Consider the following 23,904-nt stretch of genomic DNA (forward strand, 5'->3'; position numbering starts at 1 on the left):
TGATGGAAAATCATTTGCAACCTAGCTGCCTTGGCTCACTTATAGTGGCATGAAAGTACAAATTGAAAACTCTTGTACCCATTGATAGATGCAAGAGTAGTTAGTGTAACAAAAGTTCTCCCCCAAGGTTTTGTTTTATAAATACATTTATACATTACTGGCTGTGTTCCACCTGTGTCCCTGTGTAGTACCTGTACACCAGAAAGTGCAAAGATACAGAAAGCTCTCTTTTGCCAATAGCTTACTCCTCCCTGCCTCATCCATCGTAGAGATGCATCGAAGATTGCCATGGAAACAGCTGATAGATTAGGAAACAGACCCGAACTGTGCGAGTTTCTACTCTCCTAAACCGCTAACGTCACAGTGACTGACAACGGTATTGGGCCAGTGGAAAGCTGTGCAGTTCGGGCCCATTTCTGAATGATGCATCAGCCATTGTCACAGCAATGCATCTCTATTAGGGAAGAGGTGGAGTGTCATAAGCTATAACGATAATAGAGATTCCTGCAGCTAGGCAATTTCTGGTATACAGGCACAGCACCGGAATGCATACATTTATCTATTTAAAAGACAAAAAGTAGGGGGGAAAACTAGACAACTCTTGTGCCTAGCAATAGGTAAAAGTTTTTCATTTGCACTTTCATCCCACTTTAAAAGAGGAACTCCAGTGAAAATAATGTAATAAAAAAGTGCTTAATTTTAACAACAATTATGTATAAACGATTTAGTCAGTGTTGGCTCATTGTAAAATCTTTCCTCTCCCTGATTTACATTCTGACATTTATCATATGGTGACATTTTTACTTCTGGCAGGTGACGTCACTGGAAGGAGATGCTGCTTGCTTTTTTTTGGCAGTTGGAAATATGCCTCATTTCCCACAATGCAACAAGGCTCCCACAGTGTGATGTCAGGATCTCAGAGCTGTGAGGTGCTGACATCACACTGTGTGACAGGTTTCACCACAAAATCAGCAATACAGAGCCCCCTAATGATCAGTTTGCGAAAAGGAATAGATTTCTCATGGGAAAGGGGGCATCAGCTACTGTTTGAGATGAAGGCCAGTTATTGGTTACGGTTTCTTTTTAAGCCTGACCCAAACACACCCATGGAAGAGGCAACTGGAAGTCTCTTCCTCACTGTGTGCTTTGATCTGTGACGGGTGATTTAGGTTTGTGCTGAAGCAGCAAGCTATAAAGTGAGCTTGGAAGGCTACACTACAGATCATTTCTTATCAGACATTGACTTGGGCAAACATAAGCTGGCATTAAACATGACTGGCCTTTATAACAAATCAGGAAGCTTTTTTTACCATAAAAGGTGAACTTTCATTGCTGTAAGCTGGTTCTATAAAATTCACTTTGGCTGTGGATATTGAGTAATACTGCAAGGTTTGGTCCAGTACTTTTACATTTTTCCCAGATCTAGGCCACTGTCATTAACCACTTCACCGCTGAGGGGTTTTACCCCCTGACCACCAGAGCAATTTTCACCTTTCAGCGCTCCTTCCATTCATTCGTCTATAACTTTATTATTACTTATCCCAATGAAATGAACTATATCTTGTTTTTTTTGCCACCAATTAGGCTTTCTTTAGGTGGGACATTATGCCAAGAATTATTTTATTCTAAATGTGTTTTAATGGGGAAATAGGAAAAAATGTGGGAAAAAATTATTATTTTTCAGTTTTCGGCCATTATAGTTTTTAAATAAAGCATGCTACTGTAATTAAAACCCATGAAATGTATTAACCCATTTGTCCCGGTTATAAAACCATTTAAATTATGTCCCTATCACAATGTTTGGCGCCAATATTTTATTTGGAAATAAAGGTGCATTTTTTCCAGTTTTGCATCCATCCCTAATTACAAGCCCGCAGTTTATAAAGTAACAGTGTTATACCCTCTTGACATAAATATTTAAAAAGTTCAGTCCCTAAGGTAACTATTTATGTTTTTTTTTTTATTGTATTTTTTTTTTTTTTTAATTACAAAAAAAAAAAAAAAAATTGGGGAGTGTGGGAGGTAATGAGTTAATTTATTGTGTAAATGTAATGTTTGTATATGTAAAATGCTTTTAGGGTGTAGTTTACTATTTGGCCACAAGATGGCCACAGAGTGTTTGTTTACATGCGACCTGTAAGCGTCCGGAAGGACGCTTACAGGAAGCAGTAGGAGGCTGGGAGACGCACAATGATCTCGCTGTTTCTGAAAGAAGCAGCAGATCATTGCGGGGGGTTAGATCAACGAACGGGAATGGATTTTCCCGTTCATTGATCTCCGGGCGAGCGGGCGGCGGCGTGCACGAACGGCGGGTGCGCACGAGCGGCGGGAGCGCGGACAGCGGCGGTAGCGCGGAAGGTACGGATTTCTCCGTCCCTGGTTTTTTCAGGAGGGAAAAAAGGGGCGGAGAAATTCGTACCGCTGGGGGTAAAGTGGTTAAAGAGAACCTGCGACGCAAGGAAAAAAAAAGTTTTATACATACCTGGGGCTTCTTCCAGCCCCCTCCACACAGATCGCTCCCTCACCATCGTCCTCCGCCTTTTGGATATTCTCAAATTGGGTACAGAAAGTCCTCCGGCCCGCGGCACAGTGCACATGCATGGCCCGACTGCCCACCCCCGTGGCCAGGAGGGTTCTGCACAGAAGTACTGCGCAGGAGTAGAGCACTCCCGGCCACGGGAGCACGACTGGGGAGCAAGCCTGCGCTGACTGCAGGACTTTTCTGGGACAGGTTTAACAGATCCACTAGTCTGTGGAGGGCAGCGAGAGAGCAATCCGCGTGGAGGGGGCTGGACCAGGTATGTTTAACCCACCCAGTTATACTTTAACTGTGCTCCTAGGCTCCAACATATCTTAATAAAGGGAACCTGAAGTGAGAATTATATGGATGTTGCCATATTTATTTCCTTTTAAACAATACAAGTTGACTGGCAATCCTGCTAATCCATCTGGCTGTAGTAGTGTCTGAATCAAACCAGTAGCAAGCATGTAGCTAATCTTGTCAAATTTGACAAAAATGTCAGAAACACCTGCTCTGCCACAGGCTTGTTCAGGGGCTATGGCTAAAAGTATTAGAGGCAAAAGATCAGCAGTATGGCAAGGCAACTGGTATTGTTTAAAAGGAAATAAATATGGCAGCCTCCATACCAGTCTCACTTCAGGTGTCCTTTAAGCACTCCATACAGGGATTAAAAGTAACCAGTCAGTTCCTTCACCAACAAAAAAGGTCTACAGCTCTAGAGTGACAAACCAGGTGCTGTCAGGTTAACATTAAAGCCCAAGATTATACCCAATACAAAATTGTACAAAGGTGTCCGTTCTTTCATCAAGTAATGAATACTACAATTGCTTTACTTTCAGCAAGTGAGGCCGAGTACACCCCATGCATTTTTCACTTCTTCAGAATAAAAAAACACATACATAAGTAGATAAATACTAGTTCTACTTACATAACAGATGTGATGCACTGTCCACGTAATGATTCCTGTGAATTTTACAAAGGAGAAGCAGAGAATCCTATTCTACATAGTTTCCATCTTGGTTAACTTTGACCTCTGACATTTCCTCCCTCACTTTTTTTCGCCTCTTGCTAATTGAGTATTCATTACCCACTTTCCTCCCAGAATCCTCAAACACTCCCACTGAGGTCTATACTAGAAAGTGCACTGTCTTACATCATTAGAAGGAGGGGGAACTAAAGAGAAGAGGATAAATATATTATAGATAAAAAGACCCCCCAGCGTGCAACTGTTTGGCAATGGCACTTGCCAAGGGCCAGTGCTGCTAAGGTATGTGTTAACTCCAAACCATAACAGCAGAAAAAGTTTTGAATGCAGGATTAGCATCTTTATCACTTAATACACTCAGACCAGTTGCTGTTGAAATTTGATTTTTATGGTGACAATCTTGCTTTAAAAACAGAAGATATCAGCAGGTTAAAAGCAATCTTAAAGGTTTCTACTGGGTCTGAAACGAGCATAAATCAATCTCCACTGCTGGCACACGAAAAACTTCAGCCTACTGACTGTTTGTGAGGTGCCGCTATCAATTTTTAGATATTGCGTCCAAATCCCCATTGCTATGCACTGACACAGCAGAGGGAATCCAGCACAAATTTGCAGCTGCACAGGACACCTGTGTCCGCCTCAGAGACTGATACGGCACTCCAGTGGAAATGGGGCCTGAAAGAAGTGGGTGGTACCATACCTTTTATCTTGGTGAGCCAATCACACATCCAAAGTTACTGGTTTAAAGCACACCCACAAGCCTAATTGTGAAGCATCCTAAATGTAAGGTATGTATCGCGTCCACCTAAAGATGAGAGGTCATTGGCAAGAAGGCATATTCTCAATCTTTTTGTGAATCCCAACAACCAACAACACAAAAGTGCATAAACTTTATGTCAGACAACAAATCGGACACTGGTAGCAATATTCCCAAAGCTTATTTATCAAGATTTAAATGTATTCTCTCCAGTAGGAATTTCGAATGTTAAGGCCTTACTTTTTCATTCTCCAGTTTCACCAAGCTACAGGAAAAAATGCAGAGCTTTGACATTATTGAAGGATACGTGTAGAGTTCCATGTATCTGGATTTTGCCATGCTCTGTCTAGTGTAAACTTGTTGGATGCCGGCCCGCAGGTCATCCCAGATCTGGTCCAAGCCAATCTGTTTAAGTCCATGAGGATTTTGACCCCTGTTTGATGACATTTTCTCCCCTCTGTTGTTTCACTTGCACCTGTTTCAAGTCCTTCTGCGCCGAACCTTTATACACTGTGTTAGTTAATCCTCCATATGATGGCACAATACTGGCACATTCCAAGCAGCAGTTGGTGTGAAGATACTTTGACCGGGCCAATAAATAGTCTTTAGTCAGAGAACCTGAAAGATACAAGATACAAGCATTAGAGATACAATTTATAGCACTGTACTGGAAACACAGCAAAATGCTATAGTATATCCTTATCTGAGGAAAATAGGAGAAATGACAAAGCAGCTTTAAATGCTGTTAATTCTGTGATTTATACATGTTTGCAAAGTCAGAGAGGCAATGACAACTATACATTTTAAAGAGGAACTGTAGCGAAAATAACACCTTTTATCTTTTCTTCTTTTTTTTTTTTTTTTTTTTTTTTTTTTTTTTACACACAATAATTTAGTCAGTGTCTGCCCATTGTAAAATATATTTTAGATTTGAAATTTACCACAGGTAGTGACATCTTTAGTCCTGTCAGATGATCTCTGCAGAATGTTTACCATGTGTTCTAAGGCTACTTTCCCACCAAGACGTTGCGTTTTAGGGGACGTTATGGTCGCATAACGTGCTCCTAACGCAACGCATGGTGGTGTTGAAGTTGGACGTCAGTTTGAGCTGCGTTATGCAGCTCTCAAAGCAGCCGCTCCAGGTTAGTGATAGGAAGTCCGGATCTTTTCAAGGATTCGGATCATTTGAATCGGATCATTGAAAAGATCCGGATCTTTGAACCGAATCATTTGAATCATTTTACTAGGGAAGCAGACTGGGTGAAATGACTAGCAGGACAGGACTTTCCCTGCACTGTACATTCTGTATGTTTCTGTTTCTTCCAGACATCCACTGTGAACCGAATCTTTCATTGTGATGATCAGTGTTGCCAACTCATCCCTTTAATTACTGACACATCTAAGTTATACAGGTTCTGGGGCTATTTGCACATAATCAGTGCCTTAACTGCATCTAAATAGCCACAAAACCTGTATAATCCATATGTGTCAGTAATTAAAGGGATGAGTTGGCAACACTGGTGATGATCCGGATGATTCGACTCACAAAAAAGATCTGCATCAAATGAACGATTAAGTTCATGATCCGGACAACACTACAGTCCCACCACGAGTCACCACAGTGCAGTGAATATTAATTAGCCATGTGGCTGGCCGCTGAGGAGGAGGAGAGACGACCTCCTCCTCCAACATTACTGAACATGTGCAAACAGTCTAACGTGGCTTAGCCCAGAATAACGTACAGCATGCAGCACTTTGTTTAAACGTGCTGCGTTACTATGTAACGCAATGTGTTCACTGTGAACAGCACAATTGATTTTACAGTGCTGTGAGTTAGGCTGCTGTAACGTGGGACTTTAAAGTCCCACTGTGAAACCAGCCTAAAGCCAGTGAAAAATATCTCCCAGAATGGTCTAACCTTCATTAGAAAGGTGTGATTACCAATACATATATACCATTATATAGCTATATATAGATATAGAAAGTAATTCTGATGCTGGAAACAGGATAATTAATGTAAAACTGGGTATCCTAAATTATTTTATACCCCTCACTGCAACAGATATTGGCCTCAATTCACCAAGATCATGCTGGAGACAATAAAGCAAGAGAAAAAAAAAAATACCTCCACACAGTGAGGCCTGGTGCACACCAGAGGAGTTTTTCTGAGCGTTTTGAGTTTTTAAATCTACTGCTAATGTTATCCTATGTGTCTGTGCACACTGGAGCAATGAGGTTTTGTAAAAAAAACCATAGCATTACATTGGGAAGAGCTTTTGAAACGTCTAAAAGCATTTCCCAATGTAATGCTATGGGGTTTTTACAAAACCTCATTGCTCCAGTGTGCACAGACACATAGGATAACATTAGCAGCAGATTTAAAAACTCAAAAAGCTCAGAAAAACTCCTCTGGTGTGCACCAGGCCAAAGAGAGTTATCTTATTTTTTCATTCCTTAAGTTACCTCCTCTGTAGTTATTTTCACACGCAGTTAACAGCCTGTCTAACTCTGGGGTTATTTTAAGGATTGGAGAGTTAATTTAAAGACAGAAGAGTTAACTTTAGGTTTGCATGAGGTAAAATGTTTCCTGAATACTACATGCCTTATCACCATGGTAACAACTCTAGAAACGTTATTAAAGACAGGAGATAAGCTTAGTGAATTGAGGACAATGGCCTCAATTCACTAAGATTATCTCCTGTCTTTAATAACTCTTCTAGAGTTGTTACCATGGTGATAAGGCATGTAGTATTCAGCAAACATTTTACCTCAGGCAAACCTAAAGTTAACTCTTCTGTCTTTAAATTAACTCTCCAATCCTTAAAATAACTCCAGAGTTAAAGACAAGCTGTTATTTAACTGCATGTGAAAATAACTACAGAGGGGGTAAATTAACTACAGAGGGGGTAAATTAACTACAGAGGGGGTAAATTAACTACAGAGGGGGTAAATTAACTACAGAGGGGGTAAATTAACTACAGAGGAGGTAACTTAAGGAATGAAGAGATAAGATAACTCTCTCACTGTGTGGAGGTAAGTTTTCTCTTGCCTTATCTCCAGCATGATCTTAGTGAATTGAGGCCAATGTCTTTTTTCTACCCATCAATATCCCTTCCCCTTGTACAATGTTCAACAACCTCCTAGATTGTAAAGCACACCTGAACTGAGGGTGACATGGAGGCTGACATTTATTTCCTTTTAAACAATGCAAGTTGCCCGACTGTCCGACTGATTCTCTGCCTCTTAACCATAGACCCTGAACAAGCATGCATATCAGAGGTTTCTGACAAGATTTTCCTGCTCGTTTCAGGAGTGTGTGATTCAAACACTACAGACAGAAACTGATCAGCAGGACTGCCAGGAAACTGGTATTGTTTAAAGGGATATAATGAAGTCTCTATGTACCTCTCAGTTCAGGCGGATCAGTCAAAAACAGTCTTATCAGTCTGCCGACAGCCTGTACTCACATACTACTGTCGGCAGAACAACCGTGCCGCGGGAGGGTCTGACGGACCAGTCATTTGTTACAATAGTGCGTGTGTACACACCTTTATTTCTGTTTGTGCAATTAACAGCAGTAGGAAGAATGCATTGCAATTCTAGAGGAGCATCAGCTGAACTAATCAAAAGCGTGACACACCCAACAGTCACATTCCTGTCAGAAAGGCTGAGCTAAGCATGTGGCTGCCTCTGCAGAGACAACCAAACTGTCAAATCTGCAATAAATATTTGAAAAATAATGCACAGGTCTGAACTGAGAGGGCTGCTTTTTTGTTAAGAGTAGAACATTAATTTAAAAAGATACACTTTCACTTCAGCAGCACAACAAACATGAAATACAATTAAAGTGAACATAAGAAATATAGTTGACTGTAGATTTTCTGACAGGCATAGCTAATGGGAACCGTATTGTTATACCAGGGTACTTCATTAAACTGTAAAGCTACAGCACAGCAATGATTCATCAGAAGTATTAGACAGGAATGCTACACTGGTTTAATATTAGCACCATTAAATTGTTACCAGCTCCTCTACATTCCATGCTATGAGCAATAAATTCACTGCATTCATAACAGTGTGCTGACTCTCTGTGCCCACATTTCTCCTTCTTACCAGCGGTGTGCTAGTATGTTATACTAGGCAACATGAAATATGAAACTTCACAGTCAGCAATGCCCCAGTTGTCAGTGTTTGGCAGCTGCATCAGATCAGTGTCTTTCAAAAACACAACACAGGTATGACGACACCTTTTGCATTACTTCAATTTCCCCAAAATGTGGCAGGTGCTTTTTATAGGCAACTTATTGATGTTTTACTTTTTTGTACCATTGTGCTGCCGCTGGTGAAGTGTTTATAAATCTGTATTAGCAGAAACCACTTTTATATATACCAGAAGGCTCTGATCGCTCCTCAGTAATGCTGGGTACACACGATACGTTTTTCCGCTCGATTCGCTTATCTTCCACTCGTTTTTCTTATCTTTTTCCATTCACTTCTATAAGAGTTCCCGGGGCCCCAGGCTGGCTTGTGCACTATTGTTTTTAATTTAATTGTAGATTCGCATGCAGTTTAGTTAGGAGGGGGGCAGATGAGAGGGAACATCCTGCACGCTGGTGCCCCCTGCTGGCCATATAGCCATTGTCTATATGCAACTGAAGCCCTCTCCAACGACTGGCTGATTTGCTCAGCCTCTGCTTAATTGATTACTGCAGACTAGGTGTAACGTGTGTGCGCACTTCTGATTGGCTTATAAGCAGCCTGAAGGCTTTATATAAGCAGCAGAGAACTGTTTGGGAGTATTTCCCTTTGTGTGTTTGGTAAGTTTCAGAGCAGTTGGGGACAGGCTCCTGGTGGTGGCAGCTCCAGGGCTTGACTGCGCTCACATATGGTGTTACATGCTGGTTCTGGGGCCCCGGGCGGTGAGAGTTCCCGGGGCCCCAGGCTGGCTTGTGCACCATTGTTTTTAATTCTATAAGAAATAGAGGGCAGAATCGATCGGAAGGAATATCGGACATGTCGGGAATTATCTATTGAGCGGAAAAATGTATCGTGTGTACCCAGCATAAGAACTGTGCAGTTTTTTTTTTGTTTTTTATTAACTACATCACTAATTTATTATTCACCCCCCAAAACAGAAAACTAAATGAAACTGGTAACAATGTTGAATGAAGAAAAGAAATGTTACATTGAGGCTAAGTTCACAGTGGGACGTTAAAGTCGCACGTTAAAACAGCATTTAACGCAGAATAACTCACTGCAATGAAAAATCAATGCCCCATTCACAGTGCACACGTTACGTTAGTGACTAACGCGGCACGTTAAGTAAAAGTACTGCATGCAGTGCGTTATACACGTTATTAGCTGCGTTGGACTGTTTGCACATGCTCAGTAATGACTTGGATGCATACTTTTCATTGCCTGTATTTTTTACTGTATCTGCTGTATGCGACGGTAACGCTGCGTTGCCACTTTTTGGGCGCGTTGCGTTGTAAGCTTGCGGTGCGACTTTAACGTGGCATCAAAACGCAACGTCCCACTGTGAATCTAGCCTCAAAGATTTAAAAACATCAAAAGAAAGGCGTAAATCTTAGCTCAAGGCCTTTCATGATCCCATTCAATACCCAAGACTCACAGAGTGGGATAACAAGCCATACTGCTGTACAAAAAAACAGATAAGATAACCAACGCCTGAAAAAAAAAAAAGAAAGCAGAAGGTTCCAGACCTATACATTCATATATCACCAACTATCTTTATGTAAGAACAGTAGTGCATATCATAGAGTCAGGGTAACCTTACAGCGATGCAAATATAGAACTGAGAGAAACAAACTTTGCCCTGCAAGTCCAGAGAAAGAATATGAAAACCATGAAAACCCCTTTTCCTAAACAGCAGTTTTAAAAGGCAAGTGGAATATGACTGGTTGCTATACAAAATTCCCTCAGAGCTCAACCTACACTTTTTGACACGGACATTCTTAACCTCCTGAGCCTTATACCGCTCAGGAGGTTTTGCATGATTAAAATTTATCCATTACATACTAGCTAGCACTAGGCTAGCTAGTACTGTCTGCCGACACCTCTGGACCCCCCACGCTCCCCCCAGATTGCCTGCTGGATACATTACCCTGCTTGGATCCCGCGATAGGTGCAGCCTCCCCGCTCAGCTCTAGTCTTCACTATTGGGAGGATCGTACACGACGTCACTGACATCATGCGCAGTCCCGATCCTCCCCATAGTGAGGACCGGAGCTAAGTGGGAGGCTGCTAGATCGCTGGATCCGAGCGTGGTAATGTATCTAGCGGGCAATTGGGGGGGGGGGGGGGGGGGGATTGCGGCCAATCGTGGGGGTGCCGGCAGACAATACTAGCTAGCATGTAATGGATACATATAAACAAATAGATTCATTCCGGCGGGTCCCGATCGGCAGCAAAGCCTTTGCAGCGGCATGCTCGACACAGTGTTGGGCATACCGCTAAGGAGGTAAAAAGACCACTCCAGAGAAAAAAGTAAATCTGACAGAACCGACAGGTTTTGGACTAGTCCATCTCCTCATGGGAGGTTCTCAGGGTTTATTTTGCCAATTTCAATGATTAATTGCTATGCTCCCAACACCTCTCAAACCAGGGCTGTGGAGTCGGTACAAAAATCATCCAACTCCTCAGTTTATGAAACCTCCGACTCCAGGTACCCAAAATTGCTCCAACTCCTCGACTCCAACTCCACAGCCCTGTCTCAAACAAACAGAGTTTCTTTGTTTTCAAAAGCATTTCCTGAACCGCAGTTTAAAGAGACACTAAAACGAAAAAAAATTATGATATAATGATTTGTATGTGTGGTACAGGTAAGAAATAAAACATTAGGAGCAAAGACATAAGTCTAATATTGTTTCCAGTACAGGAAAAGTTAAACTTATAAAACAAACTATTTAACTGAAAATAAAAATGAGAATATACATACAAACTCCATGCAGATTCAAAACCGACTCAATGCTGCAAGATGAGTGCTAACCACTACGCAAGCGTGCTACCTGTTCCAGCAGAGAAGTGCAAAGGCAAACCACAAGCTTCAGTTTCACAAATATTTACATGCATATGCACTGCAAAAATAAGAGAAGCCCACACACTCTAATATTTCAACCATGGAAGCTTATTGCGAAAAGGAGTACATCTGTAATATATAGAAGGTCATTTTAGGGTCTAAGTGTACCCCTTCCTCAGTGTAAATACAGTACAAGACCCTGAAATAATCATATGTATTAAGGTGCCCATTAACGGTACAATTTTTCACCACATGTGATCTTTCAATGCGATTATTACAATCACATTGTATAGAAAATTTGCCATTTATAAAGGCAATCGATAATGATTCTTCGGTCGATTGCTTAATAGGATCACATTGATCCGAAAGTTGGAATTTATGATCAAATTTGAAGAAAGAATCGTTCAGTAAATGTGATCAATAATTGCCTTCAGATTACTTACGGTCATTCAAATCGCACCAAAAGATTGCATTTAGTGAAAAAATTGTACCGTTAATAGGCAGCTTTATTACAGATGCTCTTCTGTTTACAATCAACCTTTATGGCTGATGTATTGGAGTGCAGACTTATCTTTGTTTGCATTCTCTGGAGAGACTAGGATGCCAGTATCCTAGGTCTACACACCCCTGCTGCATGTGAAGCATCCCAAAATATTTTTTTCTCTGGATTGGACTGAACTGGGATCGAATCTGCTGCCAAACTTTTGCTCTAAACGCACCCGCCGATCCGATTCCCTCCCGAAATCGGATCGGTCCGTCGATCGCGCCGTGCGGGAAATTACAGTGGATCGCCCGCGGGTAGGGAGCACGTCGCTAGCGGCGGCCGATCCGATACAGGTATACATTACCTGACGCTGGCTCCCGAGCATCCTCTCCGCGCTGCACCACTCTGTTCCTGCTTCCATCCCAGCGTACATTAACTTCCTGTGTCACTCCAGTGACCAGGAAGTTCAAATAGAGGGCGCTCTATTTGAACTTCCTGGTCACGGAGTGACACAGTGTACGCTGGGATGCGGTGCGGGATGCTGTGCAGCGCAGAGAAGAGGCCCCGGAGCCAGCTTCAGGTAATGTATACGGGGGGGGGAGGGACAGGCGGCAGGAGCAGGTCAACAGATTGTGATCGGTTTCAGGCTGAAATCGATTCACAATCTGTTTGCAGTAAAGGCAGCCATACGATCCCTCTCTGATCAGATTCGATCAGATAGGGATCTGTCAGTTGGTTGATATAATGGCAAATCGACCAGTGTATGGCTACCTTAATGCTAAGAAAAGCATGTCAAAATGTAGTATATCAGTGTTTAAAAACTTCACCATAATGCCTGTGCTGGAAAATACAAATGAAACCAGCGGGCACAATATAGCATCTTGTACACACAATTTAACTTTATTGCAAGTGCTCAGGTTCCAACATTAGTGTGAAGGAACGTCTGTCCAAGTGTGGCATAAGCTTACACAAGGGAAATCCCAACATATCAAAGGAAATAAAAACTGCCAAACTTGCGATAGGCAAGGACGTCACAAAACAAAGGAGACGTAACAAACAACTCCCTATAAAATACTAACGTGATAATTGAGAGAACACTGACCTGAAACAGCAGTACTCAATCCCCTGGAAAACTAAATATACATTTTGCCTTGCTAAAACAGCAAAAAGCTAAGCCCTTTATAAATGTGGTGGTAGCGATACAGTAAAATCGTATCGACTTCAATTGAAAAGGGGGTATCAGCTACTGATTGGAATTGGAAGTTCAATCCGTGGTCAAAGTTTCTCTTTAATTTTATACCTGAGGAATAACTGATCTCTGCAAAAATCCTGTGACAAATTATTCACAGCCTTCCTACAAGGAAACGCATGCACAGCATTCCATCTTCAGAACAATTGGCATCTTGCTGACACATTAAGGTGTAGATGCCTGCAACGTCAATAATAAAATAATCTTGCCAAAAAGAGGTGAGACATTAAAGACATCGAAAGGAGGTCATAAAAATTGACCAGAACAAGGTAATAGGTAAGAAAACTTTAGCTGTGTTGTATAATCTTGCAGCATAATTTGTGAAACTCATAATCCACTTAGACCCATTTCCGAAGATGAGAGCATCCAAACTCTGTACACTCGAGTCCAGGCTCCTGCATGCACAGTACGGATGTGCTCATCTTTCCAAGTATTCTGGGACATTCAAACTTCCGAAGGCTTTCAGAAGGCTACCAAGGTACTATTCGACCTAGCAGTTTGAAGAAGTTTAACCAGGTATGGTGCATGAATGAAAGCTAGAACTGAAAGCTAGAAGAGTATCCAAAGCTTTCACTTTTCTTAGGTGTCTAACCTGAAGTGAGTTGCCCCACTTCAGTGTTCTCCCCAGGCTCTTTTAGCCGTGTGCTCCACCTGGCTAGATTTGGCGACCACCCGGCTGTCATCGGATCACCTCCTCACCTCCTCCTATGCTGTAAGCACAGTTGCCCTGAATTTTCAACTCGCTCCACCCAGCTACTTTTTCATGCCACCCGGCTACTATTTCATGCCACCCGGCTGGACAAAAAAATTCTGGGGAGAACACTGCACTTCATGTTCACTTTATATTTTTGGGGCGACATTTCAGGGCCTAATATACAGAAACATTGCTAGTCTGCAGGCTAGTGATATGTCTGTTGCTATGGAGCGAGGCACGGAAGGATGATACGCGGTCCACGACAGAGCTGCTTACTGCTGGCAAAATGAGTGGGGAGAACCCCAACTGGTCACTAAAGATCCAACATGCCATATCTTTAGGTGACATAAGGGAACTGCCATACACACGAAAAGACTCTAACCCAAGGTGTTCTTCATTGGCCGTTCAATTTAGCGTGGGTACGTAGCTTTACTTCTCTGCTTTGTATGAAGATCAAACAGTCTCATCTCTTATTGTTGATGCATGAAAGAAAAAAAACTGGTAGTGGGGAAGAGTTGAGTGGGCCAGCACAGTCACATGTTAATGACACATGTACCATTGTTGTCACCCGACAGAACTGAGGACGATCCTGCGGGCAGATCTGCAGGGAACTGTGCAGTTTCCCCCATCCCTTCTCCATAGAAACAAATACGTCGCTCTGCTATATCGAGATAAGAAAACAAACCTGTTGGTGCAGAGGGGAAATTTAGACTGCAATTTTAAACGTTCTATTAAATAAAAAACTGATGAAAACCAAAAATTTTAAAGCCATTATGTTGACTAGCGTAAATTGTATACATTTCCTTTAGAAATTATCAAAATTGAAAATTCCTTGTGCAGCTAAGCAGTGTGCAGCTGTGCAATTATCCAGACAGAAGAACCCCTACAGCCTGTTACTTCCATGTTATCAGAGATGAGTCTTCTCACCTACTAGCTGTACCTGCAAGTACCATCTCACCATGTAAACACATGGTTTCTACTGTAATGCTGGTTTTCTGTAAAATGTAGTCTGGCATCTATTATTGTTCCTAATTTGTGAGTCACTCACTCAGCAGCTGCAGCATGAGTTGAAAAAAAAAAAAAAGAAAGATATATGTTTCAAGCAAGCACACCTGGTCAATGTAGGGGGGGAGGGGGGGGGGGCAATCCCGTCAACTACTTTACTTCTATGCGTAGTATAAGTTCATTTATTCTGATTGCTTGCTTTTGTAAACATTCAGGTATAGTAAACTAATGTTCAGATCCTGCCAAGCACCATTATAAGTATGGGAGTAACGCCTGGTATAGTAAACCCTGAAAAGAACTTCAGTTATAGTAAACCTGTTTTTGGTCCCCTGTGGTATTCTGTAACTGGCTATAGTGGAAAGTGGGCGGGAGTATGTCTCATACATCAGTCGAAGCCCAAGAGCCCCGGTCGGTGGACAGGTTGGCAGACATTAAGGCTGCTTTCACAGTGGGACGTTACAGGCGCACGTTAGAGCAGCCTGTAACGCACCCCACCGCACAGCAATGAAAAATCAATGGGCTGTTCACAGTGCCCACGTTGCGTTACAGTGTAACGCTGCGCTATAATATAACGTACTGCATGCAGTACTTTGTAAGCGGCAGAGCGGCACTTGCTCAGTAACGTTAGGGAGGAGCGGAGAGCGGCCAGGCACATGGCTAATTAATATTCACTGCACTCAGTGACGTGCAGGGTTTACTTCCTGGAGCGGCCGCTCTGTGCGGCGATTGGTCGGCGGGACCACGTGATGCCGCATGCGTCCAAGAGTGCGCATCACGGCATCACAGACGCCAGAGTGAGCTGCACAACGCGGCTCACTCTGACGTCCAAAGCAGGGAGCACCAGGCGTTGCGTTAGGGGCACGTTATGCGACCAGAACGTCCCCTGAAACGCAACGTCCTGGTGTGAAACCAGCCTTATAGTCTGTTCGCCATCTGCACATTACTATGGGACTGTGTGGATTACCTCAAAAGCAACAGCCAGTGAGAGCTATGCTTCATGTGCAAGATCCTGTCTGATCACTGAAAGAATTGCCTGTCATCTGTGACTTGCTTATGCATGGCTGCAATGCTATAGTACCAACCAGGCTGCATGGAAATGTGGACTGAGGAGCGCACTATCAGTACTGTATCTACTGTACATTAACTGGTGAGACCTATGCTTTCTGAGCAAGCTGATGAATGCAAATCCCTGCATATTGAACACTGCATTTTGATCTAGCTTAAACACTGTGTTCGCTTGCTGAAGCATTGAAAAGAAAAAGAAAAAAATTACTCCCGATTATTGACCGAATTAAAATAAAGTACTATAGTATACTGCTTGATTATGACAATTTCTGATATAGTAAATCACTTGCTTGGTTCCTTTAAAGGGAACCTGTACTGAGTAAAATTATTTAAAATAAACACATGAAGTAACTTCAAATAAACATTACATAATTACCTTGCCATCAGTTCCTCTCAGAAGCTCACAATTTTCTTCTAACAATGATCCCTTTCAGTTCTGACAACATTTTGTCAGATCTGAAATATATCAGTTGCTGTCAGTTTCAGCTGAGAGGAGAACTGATGTGTCCATGTTTCCCTATGGCTCAAGTGGGCGATGTTACAGTTTAACAGTGTGCTGACCAGGAAGCTGTTATGGGGTAATGGCCATTTTCAAAATGGAGGACAGAGAATTCCATTGATATTTGTGGACAAACAGGACGCAGGAGAGGAGGAAGAGATTGAGGAGTAGACTATACAGGAGGTAAGTATGACTTGTGTATGTTTATTTTGACTTCATTTTCAGTACAGGTTTTCTTTAAAGAGACACTGAAGCGAAAAAAAAAATATGATATAGTGAATTGGTTGTGTACTATAAATTACTAGAAGATTAGCAGCAAAGAAAATATTCTCACACTTTTATTTTCAGGTATATAGTGTTTTTTCTAACATTGCATCATTCTATAATATGTGCAGATTACACAACACTCAGCATTCAAAATGATTCTTTCAGAGCAGTCTGTGAAGTAATGACCTCTCCTCTAGCAGAGAAAAAGTAAACAGTTCACTTACAGTTGAGATAATAAAAGTCAGATAACAGCCCTCTCCACGACTAAGACCTCTCCACGACTAAGACTTAAGGTAGCCATACACTGGTCGATTTGCCATCAGATTCGACCAACTGACAGATCCCTATCTGATCGAATCTGATCAGAGAGGGATCGTATGGCTACCTTTACTGCAAACAGATTGTGAACCGATTTCAGCCTGAAACCGTTCACAATCTGTTGTGGTGGTGGTGGTGCTGCTGCCGCTCCCCCCGCCCGCATACATTACCTGCTCCGCCGGCGCAACTCCAGTCCCCAGGGCACCGCTGCTCCGTCTCTGCTCTGGTCTCCGGCATGCTTTACTTCTTCCTGCCCGGCAGGAAGTTTAAACAGTAGAGCGCCCTCTACTGTTTAAACTTCCTGCCGGGCAGGAGGAACTGAAGCATGCCGGCGGAGACCAGTGCGGACACGGAGCAGCGGTGACCGGGCGTAGACGTGCCGGCGGAGCAGGTAATGTATGCGGCTCTATTGCGTCGGTCGTCGGGTACTCGAACGCCGCTAGCGACGCGCTCCCTACCCGCGGGCGATCGGCGCTAATTTTCCGCACGGAGCGATCGGACGAAAAGGATCGAAATTCGGCGTGTAGTGCGAACGATTGGCAGCAGATTCGATCCCAGTGATCGAATCTGCTGTCGAAACGTCGGCGAATCGGGCCAGTGTATGGCCACCTTTAGTCGGAGAGTTAATGGCTTGTTTGCATAAAAATAACTGGAGTTTCTTAACTCTTCCTGTACTGGAAACAATTAGGCTGATGTATCTGATCTTAATGTTTTATTTCTTAGCTGTACTACACATACAAGTCATAATATCATATTTTTTTTTCGCTTCAGTGTCTCTTTAAGTTTACTAAAAAGGGATTCTACTGCATTAGGGCCCATTTACACTTAAACAGTTGGTGTGCGTTAGTACACGTTTTTTCCATAGAAGTGCATTGTGAAAAAGTTTTCTTTCAGTTATAACTGAGAGCAACGAATTAAGTGTAAACGGGGCCTTAACATTTGACTTTTTTAGTTTTGTGTTTGTTCGGACTTTAAAGAGGAACTCCAGTAAAAATAATGCAATAAAAAAGTGCTTCATTTTTACAATAATTATGTATAAATGATTTAGTCAGTGTTTGCTCATTGTAAAATCTTTCCTCTCCCCGATTTACATTCTGACATTTATTACATGGTGACATTTTTACTGTGGGCAGGTTATGTAGCTGCTGCTAGCTGTTTTGGCTGTTAGAGACAGCTGTAAACAGCTAATTCCTGTCTGTGAACCTTGTTACATTGTAACAAACTGCCAAAAGTACCGCGGTCCCAGAGCTTCTTGTGGGATGGGTTTCAGCACAAAATCAGCCATACAGCACCCCTGATGGTCTGTTTGTGAAAAGCAATATATTTCCCATGTAAAAGGGGGTATCAGCTACTGATTGGGATAAAGTTCAATTCTTGGTTGGAGTTTCTCTTTAAAGGCTGTGAAAGCATAAAAAAAAACAAAAAACACATAGCCTTAATTTTGAATAAGATCTTACAAAGTAGCGCAACTTATGTTTAATTTTTTCAGAATAGAGTTTGGCTTGAGTTGAGCATTTCCAAACACATTTTGTCCTATTTTGCTGCACTTGGAACCAGTTACTGTTCGCTTTAAGTTTGGTGGATAAATGGCTGTGACCAAAATGAGAAGGGCTGTGGAGTCGGAGTTGGAGTCGAGGAGTCAGATTTTGGGTACCCGGAGGTGGAGATTTCATGAACTGAGGAGTCTGATGATTTTTGTACAAAATCCACAACCCTGGTAAGTATTAGACAAAGGAGTCGGAACCATTTTGGGTGCCCGGAGTCGGAGGTTTCAGAAACTGAGGAGTCAGAAGTATTTTGTACCGACTCCACAGCCCTGAAAATTAGCCCAAAAATATATTGTATTTTAACAAAGCATGAACAGTCAAGAGTAAAATTTGATAGAGGGGAAAGGCTGAGCCTGCAGTAAAATGCAGTGGCAGGATCGGGTGATCTGTGCTGTACATTTACCATAATGGTATTTGCATTAAATGAGAAGGAAAAAAAATGAGTCTGAAAAAGCATTTTAAAGCGCAGCTATAGTTTTTCTCTGCCCCTCCAAATGAGCTTTTCTCCTTTCCCCATAACCCCCCTTTTTTGCTTGCCAAACATTTCAGTAATGACATCTTGCTGGGGACTACAATCACTGACCTCCACCCAGTATACTGAACAGTGAGAATAGTATGGGACACAGTGGGAGTTTAGGATGGCAATGTGAAAGCTATGTGGGGATTCTTGAAATGTGGCAAGAAAGGTTGTGGTGGGTGGGAGGCATTAAGATATCACCAATCAAAATTAAATCAGTCCTGAGGTGCTTTAGCTGCTTGGGGGTGTCTGGCAGGATGGTGAGGCTAGATCACCTCAAAAATTAAAGCCATCGGAGAAGAGTTCGGGGGAGTATTGTGGGGGAAGGGGCAGAAACTAGCAAGTAACCTGGATTTAAAATGAAGATAGGTAAGAAATGTGATGACAACCTTATCCTGGACCCAAACTATTGCACAGCATACAATTAAAAGTCTATTTCACATATAGTTGCTGAAGAATTAACTTCCCTTTGTTCTGTGGTTCAAAGATTTGAACAATGCGTCTAATTAGCCCTTACCTGCAAATGAATAGACTGCAAAAGAGCTCTGCATAGGCAGTTCTGACATACAGTAAACACTGAGGCTTAACCCTTTTAGTGCTCTCTGCTGAAACCATGCAAAACGTCAATTTATTTATCATAAATTGTGATGAAAGGTTTATTTATTCCATAAAGGTTATCATGCTGTGGCTAATATTTTAGAGCAGAAAGTTAAGAGATTAGTTCCACTTTAAGTAGATTTGGCCAAATGTACTTTGTCATTTTGCCAGATGACAAACTTTCAGAAAGGGGCTTCAGAGAAAATTACATTACCATAATCAGCAGTCCAATCCCCCAATCCCTGTACTTTTTGAATAATATCAGCCTGTTGTTTTCCATGGAGAGAAGTGGCTTCTTTACTGCCCTTCTTGACACCAGGACCTCTTCCAAAAGGCTTTGCCTCCCTGTGCGTGCAGATGCACTCACACCTGCCTGCTGCCAGTCCTGAATAAGCTCTCCATTGGTGGCAACCCTGATCCCATAGCTGAATTGGCTTTAGGAGACAGTGCTGACGCTTGCTCGACTTTCTTGGGCACCTTCAAGCCTACTTTACAACAACTGGACCTCAGTACCTGAAGTTCATAGAGATCTGATAAATGGTCGATTTAGGCGCAATCTTAGTAGCAGTAATATCATTAAAGAGGAAAAATTATTATTAAAAATATAATGCACCAATTCAAATTAGGTCCAAAACACGTATTTATTGCACAATTATTGGGAAACACGTGCTTGCTGGCACAAATGAGTAAAAGACATGCACAACATAAAACATGTTCTGCGCAGAACCATAATTAAAACCATGAGGTTTCCACCGAGGTCATATACACATACCACACAATGTCATAGCGAAATGCTATTTTTCCCATCATTAATGACCTGCTATGCTTCCTTAATGAACAAGCTCAAGTCACAGTTGCGTGCTAGAGTGAATATTGTCAAACAATCGTCCACAGATAACTGAAGATGAAATAGAGTGTTTGCAGTTTCAATTGGTTGTGCCAACTTTTGATGCCCCAAAAACACTGTTATAAAATAATATTTATACACCAAGTTTTCCTGCATGCGAGCAAAAAACAACAACACAAAAACAGTTTTTTTAGCAGTAATATCATTGCTTGTAAAGACCTTTTTTAATGGAACGCAATGATGACTACACGTGTTTCCTTTCAGCTAACCATGGTTAACAGAGGAAGGATTTCAAGCATCACCCTTCTTGATAACCTAAAGTAAAAAAAAAAAAAATATTAGATTAACTCACCTGGGGCTTCCCTCAGCCCCCTGCAGACGATCGGTGCCCTTGCAGCCCCGCTCCGATGGCCCAGTACCCGCCGGCGAGGACTTCCGGTTTGGCCGTCACCGGCCGACAGGCATGGGAACGCGAGTGATTGTTTGCGTTCCCAGCCTGTATATCGCCCCCTATGCTGCTATTGCGGCCTCGGCAGATCATTGAAAACCAGTCTTATCACCCGACCGATAGTCTGTACACACGCCGGATTTGACGTGCGAACGACGGAACGTTCAAACGACGGGTCGTTCGCAAAAATCCGACGTGTGTATGGGCCTATACACTGGTCGATTTGCCATCAGATTCGACCAATAGATAGATCCCTTTCTGATCGAATCTGATCAGAGAGGGATCGTATGGCTACCTTTACTGCAAACAGATTGTGAACCGAATTTAGCCTGAAACCGTTCACAATCTGTTGCGGTGGTGGTGCTGCCGCCGCTCCCCCCGCCCGCATACATTACCTGCTCCGCCAGCGCGACTTCAGTCCCCAGGTCTCCGCTGTCTTCTCCGCTCTGGTCTCCAGGTCCAGCATGCTTTACTTCTTCCTGCCCGGCAGGAAGTTTAAACAGTAGAGCGCCCTCTACTGTTTAAACTTCCTGCCGGGCAGGAGGAACTGAAGCATCCCGGAGACCAGCGCGGACACGGAGCAGCGGTGACCGGGGTGAGTCGCGCCGGCGGAACAGGTAATGTATGCGGGCTCTATTGCGTCGGTCGTCGGGCACTCGAACGCCGCTAGCGACGCGCTCCCTACCCGTGGCCGATCGACGGTAATTTTCCGCACGGAGCGATCGACGGGATCAGACGAAATGGATCGAAATTCGGCATGTAGCGCGAACGATTGGCAGCAGATTCAATCCCAGTGATCGAATCTGCTGTCGAAACGGCAACAAATCGGGCCAGTGTATGGCCAGCTTTAGTGTCAAACTAATAGACTTTCAAACAACAAGTCGTTTGTACACATGTACGGACCTAACTTTCGTTTGAACGACAGTTAGTTCACGGATCTGTCAAAACTTCTGCTATCAGTCTAACGATCGTTTGTACACACGCCAAACTGTCGTTCAAACGACCGGTTTGAACGACAAGTAGTTCAGTAATATTAGACGCGTGTACGTACCTTAAGAGGAGGTTTATTTTCACCTTGTGTTTCCTTTAAGGATATTTTGACACAGGTTTTCTCTTCACACCACAAAAACAACCACATTAGTCTACCAGCTTAACACTTTACACTGTTTCACGTCACTGAATGAATTTAATGAATATCAGGATTTCAACAAAAGTAACAAATACAGTATAATCTAACACACCCTAAAGCAGGCCATACACTGGCCCGATTTGCGCCCGTTTCGACAGCAGATTCGATCACTGGGATCGAATCTGCTGCCAATCGTTCACGCTACACGCCGAATTTCGATCCATTTCGTCCGATCCCGTCGATCGTGCCGTGCGGAAAATAACCGTCGATCGCCCGCGGGTAAAGAGCGCATCGCTAGCGGCGTTCGAGTGCCCGACGACCGACGCAATAGAGCCCGCATACATTACCTGCTCCGCCGGCGCGACTGCAGTCTCCCGGTCACCGCTGCTCCGTCTGCGCTCTGGTCTCCAGGTCCGGCATGCCTCACTTCTTCTAGCCCGGCAGGAAGTTTAAACAGTAGAGCGCCCTCTACTGTTTAAACTTCCTGCCGGGCTAGAAGAAGTGAGGCATGCCGGATCTGGAGACCAGAGCGCAGACAGAGCAGCGGTGACCGGGAGACTGCAGTCGCGCCGGCGGAGCAGGTAATGTATGCGGGCGGGCGGGGGCAGCAGCAGCAGTACCACCACAACAGATTGTGAACGGTTTCAGGCTGAAATCGGTTCACAATCTGTTTGCTGTAAAGGTAGCCATACGATCCCTCTCTGATCAGATTCGATCAGAGAGGGATCTATCTGTTGGTCGAATCTGATGGCAAATCGACCAGTGTATGGCCACCTTAAGCAGTCATAATTTTCACAAACACTGGACATTTTTAATGAGATAATAATCATAACCACAAATGTCAACAGCAGGTCACTGAAAACCTGGTCGTGACTTATAAAAGCAACAAGATGCACATTTATAAATCATTCAAAAAGGTTATGTTAAATCACTGAGTGCCTACTCTGAGTAAAAACTTCACACAAACCACAGTGAAAACCTATTTTGCCAGTTTCATCAAATGGAACGTAAAATATATTTTGACCATATGCCACTTAGCAAGGATATGGATAAATGGTTTCATGTAGGTCAAACAGATCAAGTAGAGCTCAAAGTTCTTAAATTTCAGCTTTCATGCAAGTATGATAAAAAGGAAGCCACTGCCCTTCAATACACAGAGACTGGATTCACTATTGCGTTGCTGAGCTGCTTTCAGCAACGCGTATCAATGTGCGACACCAAGGACAACAAATAGTGCATACACAGTCCTGTCTGATGGGCACATGTACAGTGGATATAAAGTACACACAACCCTGTTAAAATGGGATACTGATATGATTACAATACGATTTTCAATGGATGCTAGGAAAACAAAGGGGGGAAAAAACGGACTTCTGCAACTTTTATATGCATTTGCATGCAAAACTTCACATTGCGATTTTTTTTCGTGAATATCAATTAAGCTAACTTACAGGAAAATACATCTGACTTCAAAATCACATGCCTATTTTTGAGCAAAACACAAATTTGTATGCACATTTTCAGTGTTTCCATCGACTTGCATTGAAACACGAATCGCACACCAAAATAAGCAGACTTGCTGTACGAATTTTAAATGCAGAACATTTACAAAATTGTGAATACAATGTGATGCCATTAAGACAATATATCTGCACAAAAGCACAATTCACATATGCATTTTATTTTTATGTTCGCAGACCAATAACGGAATGCTCTGAACCACATTTTTCATAACCTTTTCAACGACAGAAGATTAGAGACGATTATACGACAACTACTGCTTGATATGAGCGTAGGGAAAGTTAAGTGTTACATGAATTAAATGACTACGCCCACTTTAGTATAAAAATCTACACAACATTTGTCATAACTACAAAGGCCAGTTTGTAACTTGATGCAATTAAACTGTCTTTCATATTTGGTCTGCAGCTGCTAC

General features: G+C 42.7%; 1 protein-coding gene across 2 annotated transcripts in view; it reads right to left on the bottom strand.

Moving 5' to 3' along the window:
• CUL1 (cullin 1) overlaps positions 1-23,904 on the bottom strand; it is a 143,820-nt gene that overhangs the window by 60,325 nt on the left and 59,591 nt on the right. For both annotated transcript variants that reach the window (XM_068236336.1, XM_068236335.1), the window contains exon 2: positions 4,571-4,881. In XM_068236336.1, the coding sequence (XP_068092437.1) occupies positions 4,571-4,710 (140 nt within the window). In that variant the 5' untranslated portion in view covers positions 4,711-4,881. The remainder of the gene's footprint in view (positions 1-4,570; positions 4,882-23,904) is intronic.

The sequence above is a fragment of the Hyperolius riggenbachi genome, chromosome 5 (genome assembly GCF_040937935.1).
Source record: "Hyperolius riggenbachi isolate aHypRig1 chromosome 5, aHypRig1.pri, whole genome shotgun sequence".
Taxonomy (NCBI): domain Eukaryota; kingdom Metazoa; phylum Chordata; class Amphibia; order Anura; family Hyperoliidae; genus Hyperolius; species Hyperolius riggenbachi.